The sequence below is a fragment of the Phyllostomus hastatus genome, unplaced genomic scaffold (assembly GCF_019186645.2).
Source record: "Phyllostomus hastatus isolate PE091 unplaced genomic scaffold, TTU_PhHast_1.1 phas_scaffold_345, whole genome shotgun sequence".
In the NCBI taxonomy this organism is placed as follows: Eukaryota; Metazoa; Chordata; class Mammalia; order Chiroptera; family Phyllostomidae; genus Phyllostomus; species Phyllostomus hastatus.
This window is the reverse complement of record NW_025334024.1, coordinates 21,369,961-21,396,691: the sequence shown is the minus strand read 5'-3', so window position 1 is coordinate 21,396,691 and position 26,731 is coordinate 21,369,961. Positions and strand designations below refer to the sequence as shown.

The following is a 26,731-nucleotide window of genomic DNA, read 5'->3' as shown; positions in this document are numbered from 1 at the left end:
TTCTAGTCCTTCTTTTGCATTCCTGTTCAGACAAATAAGCACTCTATGCAGATGAATTAAGTCCTTCCCATAATCCATTGATTTCCCTGCTGTCTGCGTGAACCTCAGGATCCTAATGGTATTAAGTGATTTGTCCAAGGGGATGCATTTTGTCTTCACGACACACCAGAGTGCAGGCTCCTGTATTCTTCTTCCTGTGCCCTTAGAAAAGTAAATGTTACATGCTACGCAGAAGCCATCTCTCCAGAGGTGAACAAGAATAGGCCCGATCCCTGTACCACCTCAAAATGCTGGGCCTTTGGCTATCCGCAGGATATGCAATCTTTTTATTAGAAGATTAACTGATAGGTAATAGGTATTTTTTCCCATTTGAAAGACGAGGAAACACAAATTTGATGGTTAGCACAGTGTTTCGCACAGCACAGTAGTTGTCATTAAGTTCTTACTTCATGGGGGTTAGTCTTAGCTATTATTATAACGGATTAGGAAAAGGACCGCTGCCCAGGCCCATGTGGCTCAACTAATTGGAGCATCGTCCTGAAAACCAAAAGGTCGCAGGTATGCAGGTATGATCCCAGGTCAGGGCACCAGCCAGGGTTGTGGATTTGGCCCCTGGCTGGGGCACATACGGGAGGCAACCGATCAATGTTTCTCACATCAATGTCTTTCTCTCTCTCTCTCCCTCCCTCTCTCTCTCTCTGGAAATCAATGGAAATATCCTCAAGTAAGGATAAAAACAAGGGGCCACTGAATCACGAATGCCATGCATTTTGTTTATCAATTTACCTATCCTTTGCTAATCCTTTAACAAGGAATTCACCTTTTAGCTCAACTCCCTAATGTCCTGATAAAGTGGACGTTATTCCCATTTTACAGCTAGGGGAAGCTGAGTTAGATACGCAGGTGCACAGTAGCTGAATCATCTTAGAGTCAGGCTTTGACACCTGGCCTCTGTGACGTCATGAACAGTATGTCTTCACTAACAGTACTTGGATAAAAATCTGTATATATATGCAGAGGCTAAACCAACTTGGCAAGTTCAGGAATCCAATTTTCTACAACTGTCACCATTAACATCTCTGAGTCGTTTGGGGTAAGCAGGGGCAGAAGGGAAGGAGATGCACATTGGTTAAGGCACCGCCATCTGCCAGGCTGGAGCGTGAGGACGTTTGTGAGCCCCATCTGTACTGCAGATTTTCCTTTTCTGCAAACTTCTGCGTTCATGTCCCCACAGAAACCCGCCGAAGCAGGAATGCTCGCGATCATAAGCTTCTAGGTGCTCAGTACACCTCATGCATATTGTGGAAAGACTCAGTTTATGTGGGCGATGGCATGGTGTTAAATTCCTATGGCAATGGGGATGCTTACAAGATGCTCCACATATTTCACTTAACTTGGTACTTAAAACGACATTTGCAGGCAGAAGGAGGATATATGGTCATCTACTTTGCAGGTGAACATGATAGAGTTTCTGAGAGAGTAAGAGTTTTGCCCAAAGCAATACGTGTTAGAGATAAAGGTGGTGATCAAGTCCTTTCAACTTTCTACCTAAATCAGGAAACTGGGGAGTTATCCAAGATCTTCTCTTCTTTTCTTTTCTTTCCTTTTCTTTTTTCTTTTTCCTTTCCCTCCCTCCCTCCCTCCCTCCCTCCCTCCCTCCCTCCCTCCCTCCCTCCCTTCCTTTTTTCTTCCTTCCTTCCTTCCTTCCTTCCTTCCTTCCTTCCTTCCTCCTTCCTTCCTTTCTCTTTCTTTCTTTCTTTCTTTCTTTCTTTCTTTCTTTCTTTCTTTCTTTCTTTCTTTCTTTCTTTCTTTCTTTCTCCTTCCTCCCTCCCTTCTGTCTCTCCTTCCTTCCTTCCCTCCTTCCTTCCTTCCTTTCCTTCCTGCCTTTGTCCCTCCTTCCCTTCCTTATCCAAGACCGACCTTCCTTCCTTCCTTCCTTTCTTCCTTCCTTCTCTCTCTCTCTCTCTCTCAATATGATTCCAAAAACTGGTAATTCCAAAATCTACTACTTTGGAGAAGCAAGCTTTTCTTAAGAGACAACAGACTGTATAATGAAATGCTTTTCTAACTTGTTGGCCAGTCAATATATTAAATGTAACCCTGCAACCACTTGCTTCTAACCAAATGTGTGCTAAGTCTTTTGTGTGAGTCGACCCTGCAGGAAATACAATGGAAATATTCCCATCTGGGGCTCTGGAATGGGAAGAAATATATTCAGTCTGAGACTCTATACCAAAATGAGGGAGGACATATTTTTAATATGTGGTTCAGAAAATTAAAATTCATCAAAGGAAAAGGATTGACGCCCTGGGGCTTGTTCATCTAACAATATTTACTAAGCCCCTACCTAGAAAGTCCTGGGCATACAGAAGAAATCATAAAAATAAATCCCTTGCCCTCAGCTGACCTTCTGGTGGGGAAGGTAGATTTTCTTTAACATACAAATGCAAAAGTTAAAGATAAATTTGATAAGCATACAGTGACCCCAGAAAACACCTGGGTTTCATAGCTGTCTCAGATCGATGTCCTCTCTTCCACCTTCTTTCTAACTCTAAGCAACACATAAACTTAAAGAGCAGACAGCTGCCTTGCTTTCGGCCTTTCCTCCCAGGATTCCTTTTTTAAATATTGATAATGGTAATATTTTTACTCTAAAATGATTTGTCAATAGTAGGAGTAAATACATGTGATAATATAAAAAATAAAATATGCCCATGTTAAAAAATGTCAAATAGTACCAAAAAGCATGCGAAGTATAGTCTCCTTCCCAACACACACTTCTGCCCTCCAACTCCTCTTGCCAGAGGCAACTACTATTGTCAAGTTCAATTTTTCACATTGGCGCATGTACCTTTGGTGTCCAAAGCAAAGAAATATTCAAAGTGAACACAAGAATCCACGAATGCAGGAACTCCTTTCATTCTTCTTTGCACACAAATGGGACTATTTTATGAACATTACTCTCTGTCTTGTTTTAGAGACCAGACCATAACATATGTAGTACTGGCTCATCCTTTTTTACAGCTGTATAATATTCTACAGGATAAATGCATCATAACTTATTTAAGAATTCATAATGGAAATCTAACCTCATTACTCCTTTGTGTAAAATCTTCACTGTCTGACATCACCCTCTGCCCCATCACACACAAAATACAGTGTAAACCTCAAAGAAAAGTGAGCAATCCTCACAGCTGGGAAGTGAACAGTAAGTAAGTAAGCTGTTCAGGAGAAGGTTCTATTTCTACCGAACTGTTCATTATTTTACACTGCATTTTCATTTCACTCATTTAGGCCTTCGGCCGTCTCCTTCCTCCTTGTAATACTGCCTTTCAGTCTGGTAAACCGTGCATGGTGTTCAACCTCATTTTAGATGTCCGTTCCCAGGAAGCACACCCTGCCTGAAGGCCTCGGGTACAGATTGAGTCCTGCGTGGCTCCGATGTCTGCACAGCGACCAGTATTGACTTCTACTAGATTGTTTACTACACTATATGGAGACCGCGGAGTTCCTGGAGTGTCTCCTCTACTTAACTATCAATGGCAAACACTGTGCCTTATCAGTCTCTTTATCAATAGGCATTGCACATCATTTACTCATTATAGGCCAAGACAAATTCAACGCGTGCCTCACCCAATGTAAAAAGTGGTTTATGACTCCAATCCAGGGCTCTCCCCACTGTAGCCAAAAGCTACCAGAATGAATCTATGCTAGGGACATATTCAAGCCCTGCGATGTAAACTGGGGTCCCCAGACCGGCACTGTCAACAACACACGGACACTTGTCAGAAATGCAAATGCTCCTGCCGCACGTCAGACGTATGGAACCAGAGGCCGGAGCCAGGGCCCACCACCTGGCGTTAACAAGCTCTCTGTGTGACTCCGGTGACCACTCAACGTTCAGAACCACGGTGTTAGCATATGTCCCTCAATTCTTTCGCATCCCCTCTCCTCCTGCGATCTGTGTTGCTCCGCACATGGGAACCACCCACTGGGCAAAGCGGCGGAGTGTCACCTGTCCTGTTGCTATTTCCTTCCGCCGTCTTGTAGTAGTGCTGATTGTGCCCTACCGACCTTACTTTGCGCAGTCGGATCTGTCTGAAGGCCAACTGTAGGTCCGAGGGAGATTAAGAAAAACGAACCAAGTTTCAAAAGAGGTGATTGCACGAAATCATCCTACCCGCCCTGTTCCCAGTCAAAGCGCTCATGGGGGAACATTTCATTCAAGAGGGACGAGGTCTCGTATACACAGAGAGAAAGCATCCCTCTCTGCAAGAGGCAGAGAGCACTTCTCGTGGGAAAAGATTAGGAATGACAGAATGCCCCTGCATTGAACCTACCTGCAGCTCTATCCAAGAAGAGAAGAAAAACGAAACAAGGAAACTATATAAAACAAATTTTCAAAGAGGTGACAGAAAGCGACTCTTGTTTTCCCACAAAAGATGATCCAGTTCTAAGAACCCAGATGGGCTGACGCTGGGAGCCGAAGTGTTTGATGTTCTTTTACCTTCCCTGTGTCTCAGCCCTCTTTCAGAGGCGTTGAAAGAGAACAGCTTCTTCTAGGCGGACTGAGTGCTACAATACTCAATACTATGTTTTCTCATTCTTGGGCAATTCGAATTAAAAGATGTATTAAAAAGAAAGACAGAGGGAAAAAATGCTTTCAGCCTCACAAGCTTTCCTCTCACGCGCCCGACTTGGTCGATATAATCCATCCACGCCTGGTCCTCTCATCCACTGGCCCTGCAAAACGAATTCATAACATCCTCAGACGGCTCCCACTGATGCTAATCCTGTGTGAAAGTTTCCCGTGTTCCTTAATCATGCTGAAAAGACAGTCCAGCCAGGCAGCTTTAAAGGCATATGTCTCCTTCGCCTGGAGACAAAGAAAAATAAACCTAATCCATCCTTGCAGATAAATTCATCAAAACTCAAGGCCTGTGGAAATGTTTACTAGGGTGTTCTCTGTTTCTTAGCAGAAGGGACCTGACGGATCATCCAACCCAATCCCCGGAAGCAGAGATAAAAATAACAGCGTCAGGGCCGCCACTGAATGCAGGGTGGGAGAATCGGGCCTTCTAATTGAACCGCGCAATTCTTCTCCGCGCTGCAGGGAGGGGCGGGCCCTGCACGTGGGGCCAGCTGCGCCTCTGTCGGAGCAGGACTGCACTTAAAGACGCTCGGCAACCTACGCCAGGTGAAGCCAAGGCACGCTCTAGCATTTTCCCTTCTTAAAAGACCATTAGCACATTCCTGGGAGACATAACAGCACATTTAAGAGGGCTTATCTACAATAGGCTTTGCTGGGGAAAATACGAAGTCATATAATATTAATATTTTTCCTGAAGCTGTAGCAGCTTTCGTTCTAAAATCCGAAATGATCCTGGAAACACGCACCTAGGTAAGATGATCACCAAGAAGCAGGGGCATTTTTAACTTAAACCTGGGGTATGGTGGGAATTATAGAATTATAGAATAATTTATAGAATAATTCAAATTATAGGATCATTTTCAAAAGACAAACTGGCTTCTAGAAGGGTGATGAGGGTAGTTCTGAGAGTCCTGATGAGGTCTACAGTCTAACCAACTGTGAGCATTGGGTACTTCAATCCCCACTTTGTTTTCTTTCATATATAAGGTTAATACTTTTCAAATATTTTATGATCATAGAGTTGTAATTATTTTTAAATAGTCTCTCTCTGACTTCCTAGTCTCTTTGTTCTCAAGATCTAGATTTTCTAAAAACAGTTCATAATTCTAATGTTAAATCAAACCCCGACCCCTCCACCTATGCAGAGGCTCCTAGCACCTACGTTGCTGATTATCAGGGATCCCTCCACCCCCCGCATTGTCCCGCAATCCTGACTTATGGTCTACTGTCTGGAGTAAAAGTTAAGACATCCTATTGGATTGAGAACACAATGCATGTTTCTCTGAGGCCCTACCTGTGTCACATAGCACGTGCCATCAAGTGACGCAGCAGGTGCCCATACACTGTTATTTATCTGGGCACTTAAGGTCAGTGCACCGACTGTTACACCCCAATATGTTCTCTCGTTCCTACTGTGCTTTTTCTTCTAACAGGGAACAGCTGCCAAGTGATCGTGGACCTCCTTAGAGTAGAACCCCAATGACTAATTATGGAAGGAATAATACAGTTACAAAATCACCAACGGATGCTAAAGCTATTGGGTGAAAGTCTGATGAGGCATAAAAATTTTCACACAGTATCTCCCCACAAATTACTTATTGATCAGTAAGGGGAAAAATAGTAGCTTTACAGTGGAAAGACTTAACAGAAACCATCTTAACCAAGTGAGCAAAGTGTGTATCATCAACATTGAGACGAATCGATAGTACGCATCTCCTGATACGAAGCACAGAAAAGAAGAGGACATCGCCTCTACAGGTTTGACACCCAGACACACGTGCCATGCCGTCACAGGGAGTATCAGCAGATGCACAAAGTGAAGATAACTCTGCAGGATAACTGGCCTATAATCCTCAACAATATAAAATTCAAAAAGACTGAAAAAAATCGCTCCAGGTCAAAGGAAACTAAAAAGATACAACAACCAAACACAGTATGCCCACTTGACCTGGACCAAGAATTCATACATCTATAAAGATCATTGTGGGGACAACTGACAACATTTTATATGGTTGAAGATAGGATAATCATATTGTGTGGATGTTACCTTTCTTGATTATGTTAATTATCCTGTGCTCAGAAAATACACTGAAGCATTTCAAGGTAATAGACAAAATGTCCCCAACTTACTCCCAAATGATTCAGAAAAAATATATAATATGTGTAGGTAGGCAGCAAAGGATAAAACCAGTAGATCAAAATGTAAACTGGTGAGTATAAAAAGACCCTTGTATTGCTCTTCCAACTTTTATGTAAAGTTAAAATTACATCACAATAAAATATAGCCGTCTATGGCCATAGTAATGAAAGCTTTTCATTACATGTCTACATGGTGTCGTTTTCCTCATTAGACAGATGAGTGAACTAAGAGTTCAGAGAGATCAGGTTCTCTGCAACAAGAACACCTGGCTAACTGGTGGCTATGATGGCTGATTTCACGTGTCCACTTGACTGGGCTAACAAATGCCTAGATAGATGGTAAAATGTTCTTTCTGGGTGTGTCTGTGACAACACTTCTGGGAGAGATTAGCACGCGAATTAGTAGCCTGAGCAAAGCACATGGCCCTCACCACCAATGCAGGTGGGCGTCCTCCAACCCACCGAGGGCTGGGGCAGAACAGAAAGGTGGAAGAAGGGGGAATTTGCTTTCCTTTGTGTCAGGACACCCAGTCTCTGCCCTTGGACAGGGGCATTCCTGGTACTCGGGCCTTAGGACCCAAACTAACCCTTTTCCCATTGACTCTCTTGGTTCCCACGCCTTCAGGCTTGGAGTGGGATTTCTCACTGGCGTTCTTGGGCCTCCAGCTTGTAGACGGCAGACCACAGGACTTCTGAGCCTCTGTAATCACATGCGCCAATCCCTCATAATAAATCTCCTCCCATGTATCTCTAGAGATCTTAACGGTTCTGTTTCTCCAGATAACCCTGACTAGCTAGTTCAACGGCAGAATCAGAATTTTAATCCAGAACTATTATAAATCTAAGACTTCCCCACCTACATGTTGTTTTCAGCTAGGCCTCCATGTACCCAGAGAGAGAGAGAGTTGGTATGGATTTCCATGGAGCCCTGTCTTGCTTCTGCTTCTGAGCTGCCTCAGCTCTGATCTTGTAAATAAATGAATCATGCCCATCATCTGTTTGGCATGGCTGAGAATGCTGAGCTATCCAACCTTAGCTCATGTCAAAAAACATCAGGGATGGGTAGCAGCATTGCCATACACAAAGAAGCTACCTGTCATCTGGAAAAGATATTCAAGTCTCCAGTTGCTCTATTCACCTGTTTGATGTTAGGAACAAAACTGATTTCTGTTTCCAAAGACTGTTTTCTCTAAGAGCAGATCTATTATTCTAATGATTCATTGTGCCAAAAATTTAGTGAGACCGATAAAGAACAAAGAAAAAGATTGGGTTCTGAAAAATCAGGAGGATAAATATTATATGGAAGCTAACACTAAGACGCTGGGGCATGACAAAGCAGATAAATTCAGTTTAGTACCAGAGTCTCATTAGCAAACAGAAGCAATGCGCAGCCTTAGAAGAAAGAAAATCTTAATGATTCGTGGTACCTCTACACGATCAGATTATTAACAATAATCAGGAGAGTTAAGAAAAATAAAAAGGTAGCTGCCATGTACCAAGTGCCTAACGTATAAAACATCCTGTGTGAGGTAGTTCTCTTATGTTCTCTCACTTAATGCAAAATGTTAAATGACCAAATATTTTACGGATGAAAAAAGTGAGCTCAGAGAAGTGACACTAACTTTTCACAGACACAAGGATCTGGGGCTGAAACAGAACTTCATCACAGCTTTGCTACGTCGTCACACCTTCAGACTGGGGTTATTAAAACAGAGGGTGGAGACCTCGGGGTAGCAACTCTCTGTAAAAGGAGCAAGGAAATCATGGAAGTGACAGGCTGCTGGTAAACAGGCAGCTTGATGAATGACACAGAGCTCTGGAGCTAGAGAGAGAAAGGTCAGCGGCCAGAAGATCCAGATCTTCCTTCACTACGTTGGAACATTTATCTAACCTCATGGAGTATATCCGTTTCTCAACAGGCATGGAGACCACAACACCCACATTCTAGGTTTATGATGAGAACTCAATGAGATGAAGTGTGTAAAGCATCAGGCAGTGATTACGATATGCCAGGACCCCGGAGAAGGTCACGTACATACATATAACGTTGCACGTGTTTCTGATGTTCACACTGTGCTCACGGAGATAACTGTAAGGGCGTGAGTTCAATGTTCCTTCAGGAAAAAAAAGATTAGTCACAATGAATCTCTTCTCTTAGAAACACATGGCTGAAAACAGCTCATGCTCCACCTCTTCAGGTTTTCCAAATGTGAGACATCCAGAAGAAAAGAGAACATGCATTTATTTAGCACCCACTAGTGCTGTTAAGTGGTTTTATAAGTTCTAAAAAAAATGATACACAGCTATCTCAACTAAGACACATTTACCACGTACCCACAATCTGCCAAAAACTGAACAGAAAGAGGTGGCAGCAGATTATCCTGGCGCAGAGGAGAAATCAAGCCGTGGGCTCACGTCTGAGTCTCAGCCCCTTTCTTGTCTCTCTGGGCTCCGTTTCCCACACGGCTGCTGAGGAAAGTCAGCATATCTTTTTCTCATGCCATACTTGTGACACGAACTCCACCGTGTTTGCAGGAGCAGCAGCAATAATTCTAGTAGTAAATGTGGTGCCCGTTACTTGCTGGTGAATGACAATAATTATTTTTATTATCATTACTATCGTTAACAACTACAGGGCACTGCTATGCACTGTTCTAAGCACTATCTTTTTCCTATCAATTCATTTCATGTAACATTGTCCACGAGCCTGAATGATTAAATGACACCCCCAAGGTCACATCCTGGTAACGGCTGTTCACTGAGGGTCGGGAAAGATTTTGGAGTCGTCAACATAAGCAGTGAAGAAACACAGGAATTGCACATGCAGGGGGATATGTCGTGCTGAAATGTAGGGAAATGATTTGGATCGAACAGAGAACGTTAGGTTGGAACACCAGATGTGACCACCTACACGGAGAAGATTAACTCGGGTAATTGCCCAGCCCCAGCCCTACGCTTAATTCAAATATACTTGGAGCTTATCAAATAACAACACATTCATTCTGGATGGAATTTTCACTTCACCTTGTTGACCTGGGATTTCTGGGTCAGGATGGGGAGATGGGTATCAACATCTCTGAGGATCATTCAAACCTTGGAATTCAGTTCAATGCATGATGACATGAGCAAAATACTGTGTGTGTGTGTGTGTGTGTGTGTGTGTGTGTGTGTGTGACTATCAACCTGCTGCACAGATTTCTTTTCAAAAAGTTACCCCATGGAGACAAATAGCCTCAGGTTAATACACAAACTATACATTCTGCTTTTGACTGCAGGCTTAACTTGTCAGCGCTAATGATTTACATAGTGATCCTCTCTCTTCCTGCCCGGAAAGTTGCACTAGCTTCAAGCTATGTGTTCTGTTAAGAGTCATGAGGAGAGAAATCCTCCCTATTTCAAGCTGGTTTTATTGTCAGTTCCTTTCCAGGGGTGATATGAAATCTGGATAATGCAGGTGAGCTGGAAGCAATGTTGCTGCTGAGAAGATGAATGGGTATTATTTTTTAAAAATAGGTAAATTTATTTCAAGGAGTGAATGCCACCTCACTGTTGCAGACTCCTGCCTTGTCGCTTCACAGGGAATGTTTATGTCACCCAGAGTCCTGGGTCATCTCAGCGAAGGCCATGGTACACAGTATGCCCCCCCAAAATTCTGCTAAGTGCATTCATCTACTTTTGTCCAATTATCTGTCGGCACTTCAGAATAACAAGTTAATCAATTGTATTGATTTTGAAAGTAAAAAGTGAACAAATCCATGGAATGTCATCTTAGTTTCTGAATTCTCTTGTGTGTGTGTGTTTAATCAAATGATAGACATACGAATACGTTACCCATGAACTTCAACTTTTTTTATGAGAGATGATATGGTAGCAAAGTTTGGGGGCAAAATTTAATAGCAAATATATTGACGTTTGAGATCTGAGTCAGCAACTTTCAGCTGGCTGACCTTAGGCCAATTACACAATCCCATTAAAGTTGTTTATGTCTATATAAATTGAAATATATTACAGGGTGTACTTCCTAAGGATTTTGGAGGCATTAGAGAAGGTATGGCATGGTGTTCATCCAAGTGCTGGCATAAAAGTGTTCAAAATGCTGGCCATTAGTTTTATTCTTAACAGCAACGAGATTTCCTGGTTTTCTTCAGAGAGGTCTACAGACTAGAAATACCTGTGAAACAGTCTAGACTTCTTGTAAAATACCTCATTTTCATAAACACAAAAGGCAATGCAAATTTTGGGTGAATGTATAATATAATTTATCTTAGAGAATACATTTAACCCTCACTGTATCTAAAAATACTTCATCAGAAGCATTCAGCCTAATAATTATCCATTAGTAGGAAAGTTAAGTGTCTGAGTGGAAATGGGGTTTGGGTGGCATGTATGTGTGGAAGGGCTGTAAAAATGCTTAAATAAGTATGCATCCAAAGTTTCATTCCATTCAATATTTATAAAATGTGCCAATGTTAGCCCTGGCTGGCGTACCTCAGTGGATTGAGCTCGGGCTGCACACCAAAGCATCGCAGGTTCGATTCCCAGTCAGGGCACATGCCTGGGTTGCAGGCCACGGCCCCCAGCAACTGCACATTGATCTTTCTCTCTCTCTCTCTCTCTCCCTCCCTCCCTTCCCTCTAAAAATAAATCAATAAAATCTTTTAAAAAATGTGCCAATGTTAGCGTCTACTCCAACGAATACTTCAAATTACAGATATTTTTCACCTGTTCAAGAATTGAAAGATCAATTCCTTTCAAAATTTTGCAGAAAATAGCAAGTGAATAGCACTAAGTTACTACAGTGTAATAGCTTTTATCAAGTATGTGTTAATAACATTCCTTTTATGCAACCTCCTTACCTGGTGTTACAGATTTAATATTTCGTTGCAATGCATACTATTATGACGGTGGCGAGCCTGTATTTGTATGCCAAGAACACTTTGTCGTACCCGACTGTATTGTTCTTTCAGGGAATCACTTTGACTCCTACCCAGCGCAAAAGAAAGTAGTCCTTCTGACTGGTGTTCCTCTCAGGTGGCCTGGGCCAGCGTGGAACTCAACACCAAAGGGCAAATCTGTATTTGGTACATTAATGCTTTGTTTGCAGGGGAGGGAAAATGAAAACTCAACCCCATACTGGATGAGTTGGAAAAGTTTTCCTTATGCCGACACTTCCAGAAAACCTAAAAGAAAACGCCGGAACCTTGTGGAACTTGCTGACGAGCAGGGCCAGAGGATTATGCATTTGCAAAGACTTTTCAAAGTCCCCAGTTCCAAAGTAGACATCCTGTCTCCATCTCCCTGAAAAGTTCTCTCAGAAGAGAGGCACCTCACATGCAGGCTTTTCCTTCGCCATCACCTCACAGGGAGCAGCGCCCGGGCTGAGGAGTTCCTTTGTAAATACAACCAAGCTTCTCCGTCAGGTCATAGGATGAAAGCCTCTCTCGGGCTTGCCCTCCCAAGCGACACAGCAATGCTCCACCTTCTGCCACCCGGACCCAAGCCTGGTGAATGTTCCTAGACAAAGACTTAGCTACAAAGGCCAGCCTCCCACCTTCACAAAACAATTCTCCAGCATTCTTGCATTTGGGGTTTCCTGGCCCGGGTGATGCATCACCCAGAACCAGGAGTGCTAGGCTGCGTCAAGGGACACAATCTGGCGAAACCAGATGCTAGGAGCTCACAAGGCAGAACACGCCTTTGAAAGCCTCATTCAGGGACACCCTCTGGGAGGATGTCTGTTGCTAACCCAGTTCTCAGTCTGCATCTGCCATTGCAAGGAGGAAAGCAGTGCAGTCCCTGGATTTAGGAGACCATGTATACCATGGGACTGCGTGGTATTCTCAAAAGCTAATATCACCGGGCCCTCCCTCCCTGGTCACAGTGGTGCATTGTCAGATTTTGGAGTCTATGTGTTAAGGGGCCTGCTCGGCAGTGCAACCTGGAAACGTGGTCATCTCAGCAGCCTTCCTCATGAAGGTGAGTCACCACAGAGGGAAACTGTACCTTCTGCGATGCTGAGTGACTCGAAGAAGACTTTGGGCAGGCAGTGAGGTTGTTTGAGAAAACACCAGACAGGGTCTCTAAGAGCCTGGTTTCCAGCTTGGGTCCAGGATCACCTCTTTACCCTACTTAGCTCTCTGGGTTGTTGGGATGATGCAGAGAGATATTTGGAAGAGCCAATTGTGTCATATAAAGGTAAGTCGTTTCCTTATTCCATAAGAACACACCCATGTGCAAATAACATACGAAAGTACCAAATAAAGACTTACAAGAGGAGGTGGGAAGGAGCACAGGTTTGGGTCAGCTCCTGAGAAGGCACAGCTCCTTCTGCCTTCCTGTCCCTGCCCCGCACTGCCATGGCCACTCTGGGACAGTGACTAAGTCTTTCTGAACCTGAGTTTCCTTATCTGTTAAGGGGACATGGGAGCAATGTTCATAGTCTTATCTCACAGTCCAAGTAAAGGCTAAATGAGATTATTTTACATCCGGAAAGGCACCAGGTATTGAAGAAGTGTTACTTCCCTTGGTCCCACCTGTATATATTCTCCACCATTCACTTTGCCAACTCTTTCTCAAGCCATTAAAACATATAGGTCTTCAAATATATCTGTAAAGTACAAAAATAGAAACCTTTAGCCTTCTCTATGGCCATTTCACATTATTTCAAATTCTTTGCATAAATTAAATTTTTATACTAGAAATATAAATTCTACTATAATAACATGTTTTTTTCTTCTAATGGTTCAAAAGCCTATTCTATAATTTTAGAGAGTCTGAGAAGACATGAATTGTCTAAGGGCTTACCCATAATCCTTTCTCATTTCTCCACCTCCTTAATACACGGACATAGTTGACTGAGTAAATTCAGTGCCATGGGACGGAAGTATGAACCGTGTGATGATTTCACTAAAAGACCTGTTATTAAATTATTACACTCCATATCTGATTTGAAGTAAAATGCTCAAGATCTAGTTTCCAGCACCCATTACGAGAGAAGTAAATAAACTTAAAAGCCAAACTGTGTCTCTGGGAAAAAGAAAAACTTTAGAAGGAAGAAAGATCATCATGTTTGCAGCTTTGCTCAAATTGTCCCGAAGCCCTGCCTGTCCCTGCTGGCCACCCTTGTCCAGCAAAGGCCACGCACACGTCAGAATCAGTGGCCCTCCTTCCTAGGAAAAGCAGGCCTGCGTAATCGGAAATGCCGCACCGTGGGGTGCAGAAGCCCAGCGTCCGGGGGCTACAGCAAACCCTGTGGACTCGGTGGGCCCAAATCCACTCCATCTGGCTTCTCCCTGTTTGCTTTTTCTCTCCTCATTGTCTACCTCCTTCTTTTTCTCTCGCTGCTTCTGATCCTCTGAGGGTTTTTTAAATTCTGTGCTCCTACGAAACTTCCCCACTCTCTATGTTTTCTGCCTCAAGGCTCCTTTCTTATGTTGTGTCATCGGTGACATGACTGTCTCTCTGTAATTCGGGATTTCTGTCTCACTCTCCCTTTGCTGCTCGGCCGTGTCATTCCTGTCTCTTCCCTCCTGTCTCGCCAGCTCATTCTGTTTTTGTGTATTTGTATGTTCGGGGTGGGGTGCAGGGAGGGGCATGTCTCCGTGTTTATTATTTTATCTCCTGGCTCCTTTCTGCTTGTTTTCTCGAACTTGTGGTACGGAAGAGAAGCTCGGAACATTGAAACGCATTCCCCAAGGACTAGTTGGGATGTGGACTGTGGCTTCAGCTATAAAAAATACCTAAGACCTTTACAGTGTGAGCCTAATGACAGGAAAAGCAGAGGAGACGAGAGAAACAGTGGCCGTGATCAATGGGACCAGCCATTGCAAATGTATAATGATTTCTGAAAGCCCCTCACGAGGCTGATTATAAATGTTCCTGCAAAGGCAGGGACCCAATCAGAGGATGAGTTCTGTCAAAACAGCATGGCTCTAAGAGAGAAATAATGGGACACACACACACACACACACACACACACACAGGCACACTAAAGTAAGACAAAAGGCAAACTGCAATGAGAAATTCATTTCTACTTTCAGGTTCCCAGAGGCACACTAAACAAATAAATAAATAAATAACAGCAAAGAAAACTCCACTATAAATAACCCTGCCACATTCCAAATAAAGCCTTTGAGTGGCTAGAGAGTCTGGCTTGCTTTGAGGAGTTGCAGGATTCGGTCATTTGTAATCCCCAGGTTGGCTCCTTCACCAAATCACACATCCTCAAAGGATCTGCTAGGGGGGCGGGGGGGGGGTGTTATTCTCTGTGGCCAAAGTGCATCAATAGCAGAGGACAGGAGCAGCACTGTCCTCAGGAAGGTCCCCCTGATGAGAGCTCAGAGGGAAGAGATGAAACAGAGAAGTGCACTCATGCACTTGGAAAAGACTCTTGCAGGTGGCAGAGGCACCGGGGAAGTCCCTGCAGAGAACTGAGTAAGCTGCAGATCCCACTCTGGAGTCTCTGTGATCCTGTCCACCCGCTCCGTTCCCAAGCGTCCTAGGAATGGGCACTCAATAACTCAGCAAGGACACAGTTTGCTCAATGAACGGGAAGGCGCGAGCTTTTTGTCTTCTTTTAGCTCCTGTCTGTGTGGATAGGGTTTCCGTTTCCACTCAACGGTTCCACTCTTCTTTCTGTTGTCCTGGTGATTCTCAGTTTGAAAGGAACCCGCAAAATTGCCCAGGCATGCCTGAAGCTTCCAGAACTCTCTGACTTAACGTTGCTGCTCAAAGTAGTTAAAGATTCTGCTCAACTCAGACAGGAGCTAGAATCATTGCACTCTAGTCACCTAACCAGTGAGAATGTACTTCACTGCAAAGTGTCAATTTTCTCGTCTGTCAAAGAGAAAGAAGAACTCTCTGTGTAAATATGTTGAAAGGATGTAGCCAGGTACCTGAAATCTTCAATAGAAATATTCTCCTTCTGCCCTGGCCAGGAGGCTCGGGTGAATGGAGCATCATCCCGTATACCAAAAGGTTGTGGGTTTGGTCCCTGGTTAGGGCACATACCAAAGTTGCCAGTTCATTGCCCAGTCAGGGCCGGAAGCAGCTGATCAATGTTTCTCTCTCATATCAATGCTTTCTCTCTCCCTCTCTCCCTCCCTCTCTCTCTCTCTCTCTTCCCCTCTGCCTCTCTCTCTAAAATCAATAAACATCTCCTCAGGTGAGGATTACAAAAAAATATTCCCCTCCTTTTGCTGTCCCTTCTTCTACATCATTTTCCTCTTACTTCATCATCAGAATCATTTTAAATATATACTTTAAAATGGGAAAGCAAAGAAGACAGTTAGGTGCTACGCTAGCCCCTGTATTTGAAGAACAATCCACAGTCATTTTGCCCATGGTCCTGGCCTTGCTCAGGCCCAGACTGTCAAAGCTTCATCTCCCCAGACAGGAAATAAGAGGCACCACATGCATAAGTCTCAAGGACACTTTTCCTCTCTCAGACGATTTATATCCACCTCTGGCTGTGACGAGCAAAGCATTTAAAGATGCGTGCAAAGAAATCACTGTGGTGGCTCTGCAATTAGATAGGCAGCTGTGTCTATTCCAATCTCACTAAACTGTTTACGTTGTAGTCGCGAGACCATACCTTGGTTTAATTCAGTGAGTCCTACTTTTCTTAGCTGCAAGTTGGGGTGGCAGCCCAGCTCCCTGAGAACCGCCCACCTGGGGTTCACATGAGCTGATGTGTTGCCATGGCTACTGGAACAAACTGGGATTGCCATGCCCAGGTTTGACTCCTGGCTTCACCATTTATCAACTATTTGTCTAAACTATAATTTCTAATGCAAATAACTCTTCCCTTCAGTGACTCTCTCCCGATCTAGCAAGGAACAGAGGATGGCTATGAGAACCAAATAAGCAAACTTTATAAAGTGTCTATTGTAAACACTTAATAATAGTACCTGTTTATTTTGGTTAATTAAGACCTCCTTTCTCCTCCCCCACCACTTGAATGTCCCTGGACAACGTCATGAGTTTCCTGGTTTTCACTTTATAGTCATGGCAATAAAGATCGCTGCCAGGCAGGTGGGCTTTTTAGGATTAGAGAAACAGAAAGATGCATCCAGGGTTGTATTCCCTGCTGTTGCCCCAATACTCCTCAGCTCTCTGATCAAGCTCATTTGGATTCGCTATTGATTCCTGCGGAAGCCCAGTGATATTTGATATTCTGCAACTTTCAGAGCACATCTGCCCTTTGTGGTAAATACATGTGGGGGTGGGGGTGGGTGAAAAAAGGAGGAGGAGGGGTGGGCGAGAAGGAAAAGCAGAAGAGAAAAAGAGGAGAAGCAGAAGCAGAAGAAAGAAGAGGAAGAACAGCTCATGGATCTGAGCAGGGAAGAATTTCTGTTAACTCATCAAGGTTGGGGGTCCACAGGCTCTTGCCTCCACCATCACCTGTGGCAGAACGGTGCCCCATTTGCAAATTGATGTCACAGCCTATGGTGTCCTGCACCTACCACATGGGGTTCAAATGAGATAAGCAGCAGCTTCTACCAAAATCCTTGCCCAGGGCTCTCCCAAACATCAGGTCCCACGACCCTTTCCCCTGAGTGGTATTCAAACTTGACTCAGCCTGCTACGAAGAGCAAAAAACGTGATTCGAGCTTGGTGATAGATGGATTTCTTTAAAAATGACACATTTTCATTTGAATGTTTTCATGTGCAAAGGCCTTCCCTAGAGACAGAGGTAAAGAGGCAGCCTCTGGTTCCATAAGTCGGGGACACAGGTAGTGAATGACATTCTGCATTCCTAACTAGCTGCCAGGTGCTGCTGCTGCTGCTGGTCTGCAGAGCCTCACTTTGGATGAAAATACAGTGTGTTTATTTCTCCCCCCCACTGCCAGACACAGCATCCAAATGCTCTGATATGTGAGGTGAGGAAGCCACTGCTGATAAGAAAACATACCACATCCTCACTGAATATCCAGATCTTCCAATGTTGACAAGACTGTCTTCCTTGTATTTCAAAACACGTGGAGACTTAGCCGGAAACAAGAGGATGCGTGACCAAACAAGGCCAAAGTGCGTGGGTGTGTGCGTGGGGTGGGGGGTGTGGGTGTGTACAGCAGTCAAGTAACTCGAATGGAAATAATATGTTCAGATAAAACATGCTGAAATGTTAAAGGAACTACTGTTTTTAAAAAGTCGCATAGCCAAGTTAACGCTATAACACGTTTCTCTTTCTTCATGGCATAATTCCATAAATAACTTTTCATTTATTGAACGGTTACAAACCACAGGCAGGCCGACTGGTTTCCAAGGACAGTTCCCACTTCCATATCAGAAATAACATCATTTCCGGTTGCTCCGTGGGCTGCCCTGTGATAACGAGAATCGTTTGACTTGCCTGCAGCCGCATAGCTAGGCTGTGGCTGTTCTTCCTGTCTGCATAGTTCCACAAAAATGGTTACATTTTCCAGCACTTTAATTTGTGAATTGACGAGAATGGCCTTCCAAGTGTATGTTACAGGTGTACTTTTGAAAAATAAAGATTCTATTTACTAAATGAGTTTCACATTAAATAATGGTCCCCCTGAATTTGCTATGAATATATCGCCCTGATTTGAAGAAAATGGAACAATATAACACTGTCATTTATTTTCCTCTATTTTATTTTGTTTTATAATGCAATAATAGCATATCCTAGGAAATAACACGCAAGAAAAAATTATGAAGTAAAAACACCTGATAATCTAATCATACATATTGGAAAAAAGTTTTAATATATTAATGTACTTTCTTACAGGTTGCGCTTTATTGACTTGCGGTATAGTTATTAATAGGAATCAATATCAGGAATTAACTCATTTTGTTTTTAATGCGTGTTAATGGAATATAATTAATTCATTAGCAATAATCACACATTTAGGTTTTTGTAATGATCTTAAGTTATTTTCAATTGGGGATATCTTTTTACACCAAAAACAGTATGTAGTGGTTATAGATATAATAAAGATTCTGCTTACATTAATATTTACAATCAAGAGAAGGAGGTAATTAAAAAAATAGCAGAATAGCGAAGAGTGTTGAATATGGATGATCATGGTGATGGGTGCATAAGGGGTTCATTATTTTTGTAAATGTTTGAACATATACATATTTTATGCATACATACATATATAAATAGATATGTGCCAGGTACTCTGTTCATATCACACTTGTACTTTTGAATTATATTTTATACATATTTTACATCTTGCCTCTGACATTTACTCTGTTGCAATCATGTTTCCAGGTTATACATCTTAATAATTTCTAATGATTCACACTACTGTGTCACGTAACTAACTATACAGCGAAATTCTTTCAAGTTGCTAACCATTTGTTTGCCCAATTCTTCCCTGTGACCTTTGGCTTCAAGTTTGTGCTAGGGTCAAATTTTCTATTTTCTTTTATTTTCATACTGACTACCTTATTACCACTTATTCATAAAATAAGCTTACATAATCACCCATACACCTATGGCTACATTCAGTTTGCTTCAAGTTGGAAAATGATCTGCCTCAATAAGATGACCCTAAGAGAACCTGCAAAAAATGCGGGACTCCTCTCCCAAGAAGTCTGAGTGAGTTAGTTTTCAGGGCCTCTACGGAGGTGAGCACAGATTACGTGTACTCCCATCTGGTCCCATGCTGGGGAAGGAGATGAACAGGCTGAGGGCCTGGGCTACAGGAAGACCTCCTTACGAGGTGAGTGGGGAGGGACTGGCGTAGAAACTCAGCTAATAGACTGCACACGTGCATTTGTGTGTGTGTGTGTGTGTGTGTGAGTGTGTGTGTGTGTGTGGTTAGGGTTTCTGCTGACTTACAAGACTAATATTATTCCATTTATTTATATCAGCATCGAAAGATTTCCAACAGCTCTGGGGTGCCTGCTGTTTGCAGCTCGGGACACTGGGCGAGCAGCAGGCAAGCCTCGTCGTTGGGCCGGATTGAGACACGCGATGCTGACTTGCATCCCTGCCAAATTATTGGCGCACAAGGCTCTGTCTGAGGAGGCAGAAGCTTCCCAAAACTGACAGTGAATTGTTCTCGCAAGGCCGAAGAGACAATTTGGCTGTGGCTGCGTAGCCCAGCGCTCTTAACATGCAAACAGCCAGCAAAAATAATGGCATGTCAAATGCAATTTTCCTCCCAGCCGCTGACACCGTAAACTGTAATACAGTGTAATTATTTGGCATCCTGTGTCCTTCCTACTAAGCACCACCCAAACGATTTCCAAGTTACAGGGGAGAGGGGAGGTTAGAAGGTCACATTTAAAGAGAGAAAATGAGTCAGTGCCTTGGAGGGAGAGAATTATAAATAGATGTGGCAGCACCATCCAGAGAGTTACATCCAAATAAGGAACTGTTCACAAGCCCAGGTAGGAGGGAAGACGGGCAGAAAGGGAGCAGAAGAATTTATGGAAGAGAGAGGATTTATGACAGATCTCTGACCACCCCGACAGCAAACCCATTTGTTCTCAAAATAAAGCAGTCGGAAGAACTGAGGATCACACAACCACAGAACGAGTGTCAAAGGAACTTGGACCGAAAATTGATAGATGTTACACACCTTTTTTAACATTACTTTCCCTCCGCCCCCCACTCCACAGGGATGTGTGTCTTAAACACAATTCTGCAATTCGCTATGTAGTTATTCAATACAGGGGAAGACGCGTGGCCAAGAGAAGCCATGTGACTTTCTCTTTTGGCCACTTCGCAGCAGAGAGGAAAGAAAGAAGCCAGATCTCCAGGAGGGCCTTGCCTACATCTCCACTGTGACTCTGAAGGTTCCAGCCCCAGTTCTCCATCTTCCAGTTACGCCCACCCTCTCTCGGCTGCTCGAATAGCTTCTTGCACATGTGACTTCCTCTGTTGGGAATGCTCTCTCTTTTTATTCCTACATCCTGGTCCACCTGGTTATGGCTGCTCAGCTCACAGGTTATTCACTCAGGGAAGATGCCATAGGACATCTTCCCTAAGATGTCTATGCATCACTCCATAGCATAGGACAGCTTCCACTGTACGAGCGTCTACAGAACCATGTTCCTTCATCTCAGAGTGCTTATCTCTGTGTTCATGTGATATTTGTTCTCGCAATTATTTTCGCAATTATTTTTTTAATGTCTGTCTTCCCCTAGCAGCGCATTAGCTCCCTGACAGGAGGTATGCATTTGTTTGCTCAGACCTGAGAATCCATAGGTGAAAACGCTTAGCCAATAGTAGGTGCTTGACAAATATTTGTAGCATGCCTTGAAGGACCATCCTGGTGGCTCCCAGTGAAGGGCCCTCAGGATGCTGTCAAGCTGTCGCTATGAAAGAGCCCGTGCACATTTTATCACCATGATACTCTTTTTGGTCTCAGTTGCAAGATTTATAAAAACCACCATGGGTTTTCTCTCTCTCTTGCCTGAGAGCAGAACAAATAAACATACAGGGTAAGGGCTCGGTGCACCAGCTTATTGCCTGGCCGTGCTGGCAGAGAAAGGCAACCTTGCAGGTCCTGGGCCATGTGGGATGCTAAGCATGCATGTGTTTATGAACAGGCTCTGAACCGCCCTGATCTACAGAGAACTGGAGCCTATTTGATTTGCAGAATTTTGGAAAGAAGACGCTTGGAGTACTTGGGGCTATAAATATGAATGTAAGTTTGCAGACGGATGGGAAGATAATGGAATCCCCACCCCGCACTGGTCTGCCACCGGTAACCAGCCGGTAAGGGGGACAGTTCCCAGAGAGGGGAGCCTGCAGCCTCCACACAGAGAGTTGTTTTAGTAAGTCAGCTTGTCCACTGTCACTTCCTCCATGGGAGATTTTTAAATTCAAGAGATTGAAACAATGTTTAAACTACCCGGCTGGTCTATAAAACACTATCAAGAAAGAGCGAGCACAAAAGCAATGCATCGGTGTTCTCTTTATTGAAAATGCTGTTTGCATTAAATCTGGTGGAATTTACTTTTGTAAATTCCTCCATTGCTTAGGTAAATCATGAATTCATTAATTCATGCACAGTATTTACTGAGCACCACTTCCTGTGTGCAGGGCATGTTCTAGATCCTGGGGATACACGGTGAAGAAGAAAGGAGACAAATCAACCTTTCTTTGTAGAATTCACATTCTAGTAAAATCATAAACAAGATAAAGAATAGAGAACATGAGATAATGGTCACCAGTAAGAACTAAAATTAAAGCATGGTCAAAGGATATAAAATACTGAAAATGGGGCAGTTGTATTTCAGACAGAATGGGGCAGGGAAGGCTTCTTTACAAATACGGCTTTCAGCTTCAACTTCATTTTAATTCAACAGGAAATACACAGGCTTTTCTATTGCTTTGGACCCAAGGGCCCCTCAGCAGTCCTACCCTACCCCTGTGGCACTGCATAGACCTTTCTGTCCAGCTGCGGCACCTAACTTCCGACTCCACCCCACCCCTCCAGGACAAGCGAGAGTCCCCCTTCAGGACACATCTAAAAATCACTTTTGCCCTGAAGTAACCAGGGCTAATTGAAAGGGCTTTGCTCACTTCATGATGTAATTTTCAGTTTGTCCACCACTCCAACTATACATACACACACATGCAATTAATATAATCATGGCTATAATTATGTGCAGGCACCATGCATACATTATTTTATTTACTCTTATTATGTATCCTACTTGCATAACCCTTAAAGCGTTAGTAACTTTCCCAAGCTTAACGCCCAGGAAATGGCAAAGCCAATACTGAAACCTCTGCGGAGTGCATCTCTAAGGGTAAGCTCTTTCTCTGCATCCAGCTGCCACCCAACACAGGAAAAGCACACGATGGAGGACGTCGGGGTATGTGTGAAGAGTCAGTCACTCAACAACAGCTCTGCCCTTGAGCTTGAACTCGGTCTGCTGGGCCAAAGGCCCTCGCCATAGAGATTCACAGGAAGGCCTTTTAAAGAGCAGGTGTGTTCAAAAGTAATGAATGCTTCTCAGCCAGTTCCTGGGGAGAAGCCCAGTGATGAAGTGGTTCTGAGTCGGATGTGGAAGAGTGTGCACAGAGCTAAAATGCTGTGAAGCACTGGTGGGCACCCCGATACGATCGTCCCCACACTCAGCCAGCCTTGTAATCAGAAACAGTCACCTGAGATGTCTTTTTGGCTTCACTACAGCCCAAGATCCTTGAAGGCTAAGCTGTAATAATTCAGGAGCACTTTTCTTTAAGGGGAAATACGGACGATCAGAAGTATTTCTGGAAAAGTTTATTCAGAAAATAAGTTTAGCTCTGATTTAGCAATTGTTTGGGAATTAGCCAGGGTAGGGAGAGGAAAAGAGCTAATTGATTGCCCTTGCCTGGTGGCTCCACTGGTTGGTGCTTCGTCCCGTACACTGAAAGTCTGTGGGTTCGATTCCCGGTCAGGGCGCATACCTGGTTTGCAGGTTCAGTCCCCAGTTGGGGGCGTACAAGAAGCAACCAATCAATGTTTTTTCTCACATCAATATCTCTTTTTGTCTCTTTGTCCCCTTCCCTTCCCATCTCTCTAAAATCAATGATCATGTCCTTGGGTGAGGATTAGAATATGAAGGAAAGAAGAGAGAGGAGAGAGAGAGAGAGAGAGAGAGAGAGAGAGAGAGGGAGGGAGGAAGGGAGAGAGAGAGAGAATGCAGAAAATCAGTCATCTACATGTACGAGTATTTTGGCTATTTCAAAGTCCTGGGGGATCATTAGCAACATTTCTGCCATTCAAAGAAGCATGAATTTCTTGAGTGTTACTAAGTCACAAAAGATACTGAATGCCCCTATTACTTCACTCAAAGAATGGAAGTGAATTTAGTCATCAGAGTCTATGAGTCCAAAACAAAACCCAATTTCATTACTTCTTCTATTCAGATAAAAGAGAAAAGTTCTCCTGGGAATAGAACACTTGTTTATTTATATTACACAAGATACCATCGGTGTGATGATGTACCTCCATGAAGAGTTAACTAATAGAAACAGGGAGAAGATGTCTATGGATCATGCACGTTGAAATTATCCAGAATTCATGTGGTATGAAGTGATTTGCCTTTCAGCTGGCTAAAGAAGTTCTGAATATCCAGAAAGTAAGAATTTAAGGACTCTACATTCAATGCTCAGTAACTCTTAAGTGCAAATTATAGTTTAAACATGTGGAAGCTAGTGACTAAGGTACAATAGGATATGGTGGGTAAAACTATGGCTTTGGGAATCTCCAGCCTGATTCAAACTCAGGTCATTTGCTAGCTCTATGATCTTGGTTTGCTTTACTAATCCATCTAAGTCTTAGTTCCTGTACTTACAAAAGAAATGATGCTGGTCAAGACGTCTGTATTCATCAACAAAAGGAAAAAGCAAACAAAATATAACCAGAGACATTGAAATTAAGAACAATCTAACAATAGCCAGAGGGGAGAGGAGAGGGGACTGTGGAGGGATGGGTTTCCAGGAACCCTGGACACTGGACAAAACCAAGGGGGAGGGTGGAAGTGGGAAGGGGGGAGGGGGGTTTGGCTGGGGTGGGGGGAGTGGCGAGGGGAAAATGCAGACAACTGTAATTGAACAACAATAAAGTAATTATTAATTAATTAATTTTAAAAAAGGAGTCTATTCAAAACCCACTGGGCCAAATGAGTTTTGGAATTCAGAATTTTTCACATTTAGGAACATGTCAAGGTATAAAAACTCTACAGTAAGTAACATCCTCAGTAGGGTCTGGGGCAGCGCCCTGTAATCAAACACATTAACATTTCTGCTGGCAAATATAGGAACAGCAAGACTACTGGGATGCATTATGACTATAAATAGCTCCAAGTCACTTCTGCTGCCTGAGTTTGTGTCAGGCATACAAAAAGTTCCTTCAGAGATTTTTGTCCTTTGGACTCATGAAATAAAGGTATACATACATGTGCACAGAGAGAGGGGGAGGGAACTATTGTTGGAATAGAATTATACCCACAAAGTGCTTTTATAACAGTACTCAACACTATTATAGAAAACACCCAATGCCGGCCAGAATGTGAGTTCCTTGAAGGCAGGAATCATTGCTGTGTGCCTAGAAGAGCATTGGGCACATAGCAAGGGTTCAATAAACGGTCTTTGAATGACTTGTACCTCCTCACCCAGGTCTCCTCTGCCCAAGGAGAACTATATAAAATGAGAAAACAGCCCCTGGACAGGCTCGGTTTGCTTTGCAAGGTAGAAGCAGAAAAGCAATCAGAAGCTCCCAGCAAAACACGAATGAAGAGTTAACTTAAGTCTTAAAGATCAACATTTAATCCTTGCCTATTTTTCTTCTAAATTGCTATATTTGGCAAACGAAAAAATATTGGCGTGATTCACTTCCGAATGCGACTGACTTATCAGGAAAATCAGCCATCGGCAGACTCGTCATTGGAATTCTACCTGCGAAGTTGCTGTGTGTCAAAATGAACAGAAGCTCATGAACAGGTTTGAGGAGTCAACACGCATGGTCTTGGGTAACCCACAGTGTGACTCTGGGAAGCAGGCAGCCCTGATCTGCACCAGAAACACGCGTCTAACCTGCCAACAGCAATAAAACAAATGTAAATCCAGGCTACCACATGCACTCACATACGCCGCGACAGTACACTTTGGATTCTATATATTGGATCCCATCTGACAGTGAACGAACGAGGTTCCCACTGCCAAGTTTATCGAACTTTGTAGTACAAAGCACTGTCAAGCCTTCAGGCAAGAAATTCCCCTTTCTGAATCCCAGGTTAATGAGTGACACAGCGAAGCACGAACACGCAAAAGGAAGAAACTCTACCTGAAATCGGAGAAACATGGCCTCGAAATACAATGAAACAAAGTAATAACAGTTTAAGAATCAAGGAGGTATGAATTCAAACGGGGGAAAAAAACGCATAGCTCTCCAGGCACTGTGAGTGAGAGGTGTCTTGCACGAAATGAGACAGAACATCTTATTTGTGTGCGTATTACGCAAGTGTTATTGTGGCTAGGATGGGGTGGAAGGCATGGGGGAGACGAGCTTTCTCCCCAGAACAGCCTGTCTCCACTGAGACCAGTTACCACGAGATTATTCACATTCCTAGGGAAGCCAGTAGATAAACGAAGAAACCATGTGGCCGGAAGGACTCACAGCTAAGTGTGTCAGCAGCTGTGACACGCCTGACTTTAAGATCGAAAGACGAGGAACAGATCCTGAAACGGGGATCTCAAAAACAAAGCTTACCCGGCCAACGAGAATCGGTTCAGGTCCAGAAAACTCTTCCAGGACAAACATTTGGTTCCAAACCCAGCCTCTTTTGGAGCGGTTCAAAATCCGCTGTTCCTCGCTCAGCCTGTTTAGTTCCAAACGGGATCCACTCACGGCCCCTTGAGACTGATCCAGCGGAGCCGTGTAGATGCAAGGGGGGAGAGTAATCCATAATATCATTAGAGGGGTCCAGAGATCCAGGAGCATTGGCACGAGCCGTTCTGGCATGGTCCCACCAGTTAAGCAAATCACCACGGAAATGAGACAATTACTTGCTCTGCCTCCGGTCCGCAGCCATCCGCTTCATCACGCTGGGCCGCGCGTTGGCTTTTACAGGTCTGCCCCCTGCTCACGGGACGACGCGGACCTCGTCTACGCGGAGTTGCTGAGGCCGAGATCCATCGGCTTCCCTTTGCATTGAAATTCCCTGCAAAGATGTTTTAAAGAGGGGGAAGAAAGAGAAAAAAAAAAGTCCACTGAAAATAGGTTTTAAAACAAAATCACGGCTTTTCATAATCAGGTAAATGAAGAACACCAGCCATTTCTTGGAGCGTGAGGTAAGGGAGTGGATCTGAGGAGTCATGGCAAGCGGGCTAGTAACAGGCCCTTGTATTCTGCAAGCTTCATTTAGAGTTTAGTGTTAATATTTTATCTACGTGACTTATCAAACATGGCTTAGACTACAGTAACAGAAATTGGCTTTTCCTTCCCTCTCTTCTTTCCTCCC

At 43.6% G+C, this 26,731-nt stretch overlaps 1 protein-coding gene across 1 annotated transcript in view; it reads right to left on the bottom strand.

Moving 5' to 3' along the window:
• The window catches only part of CDH8 (cadherin 8), a 338,770-nt gene that overhangs the window by 297,359 nt on the left and 14,680 nt on the right, over window positions 1-26,731 (bottom strand). The window contains exon 2 of the mRNA XM_045818654.1: window positions 25,981-26,431. Within this exon, the coding sequence (XP_045674610.1) occupies window positions 25,981-26,232 (252 nt within the window). The 5' untranslated portion in view covers window positions 26,233-26,431. The remainder of the gene's footprint in view (window positions 1-25,980; window positions 26,432-26,731) is intronic.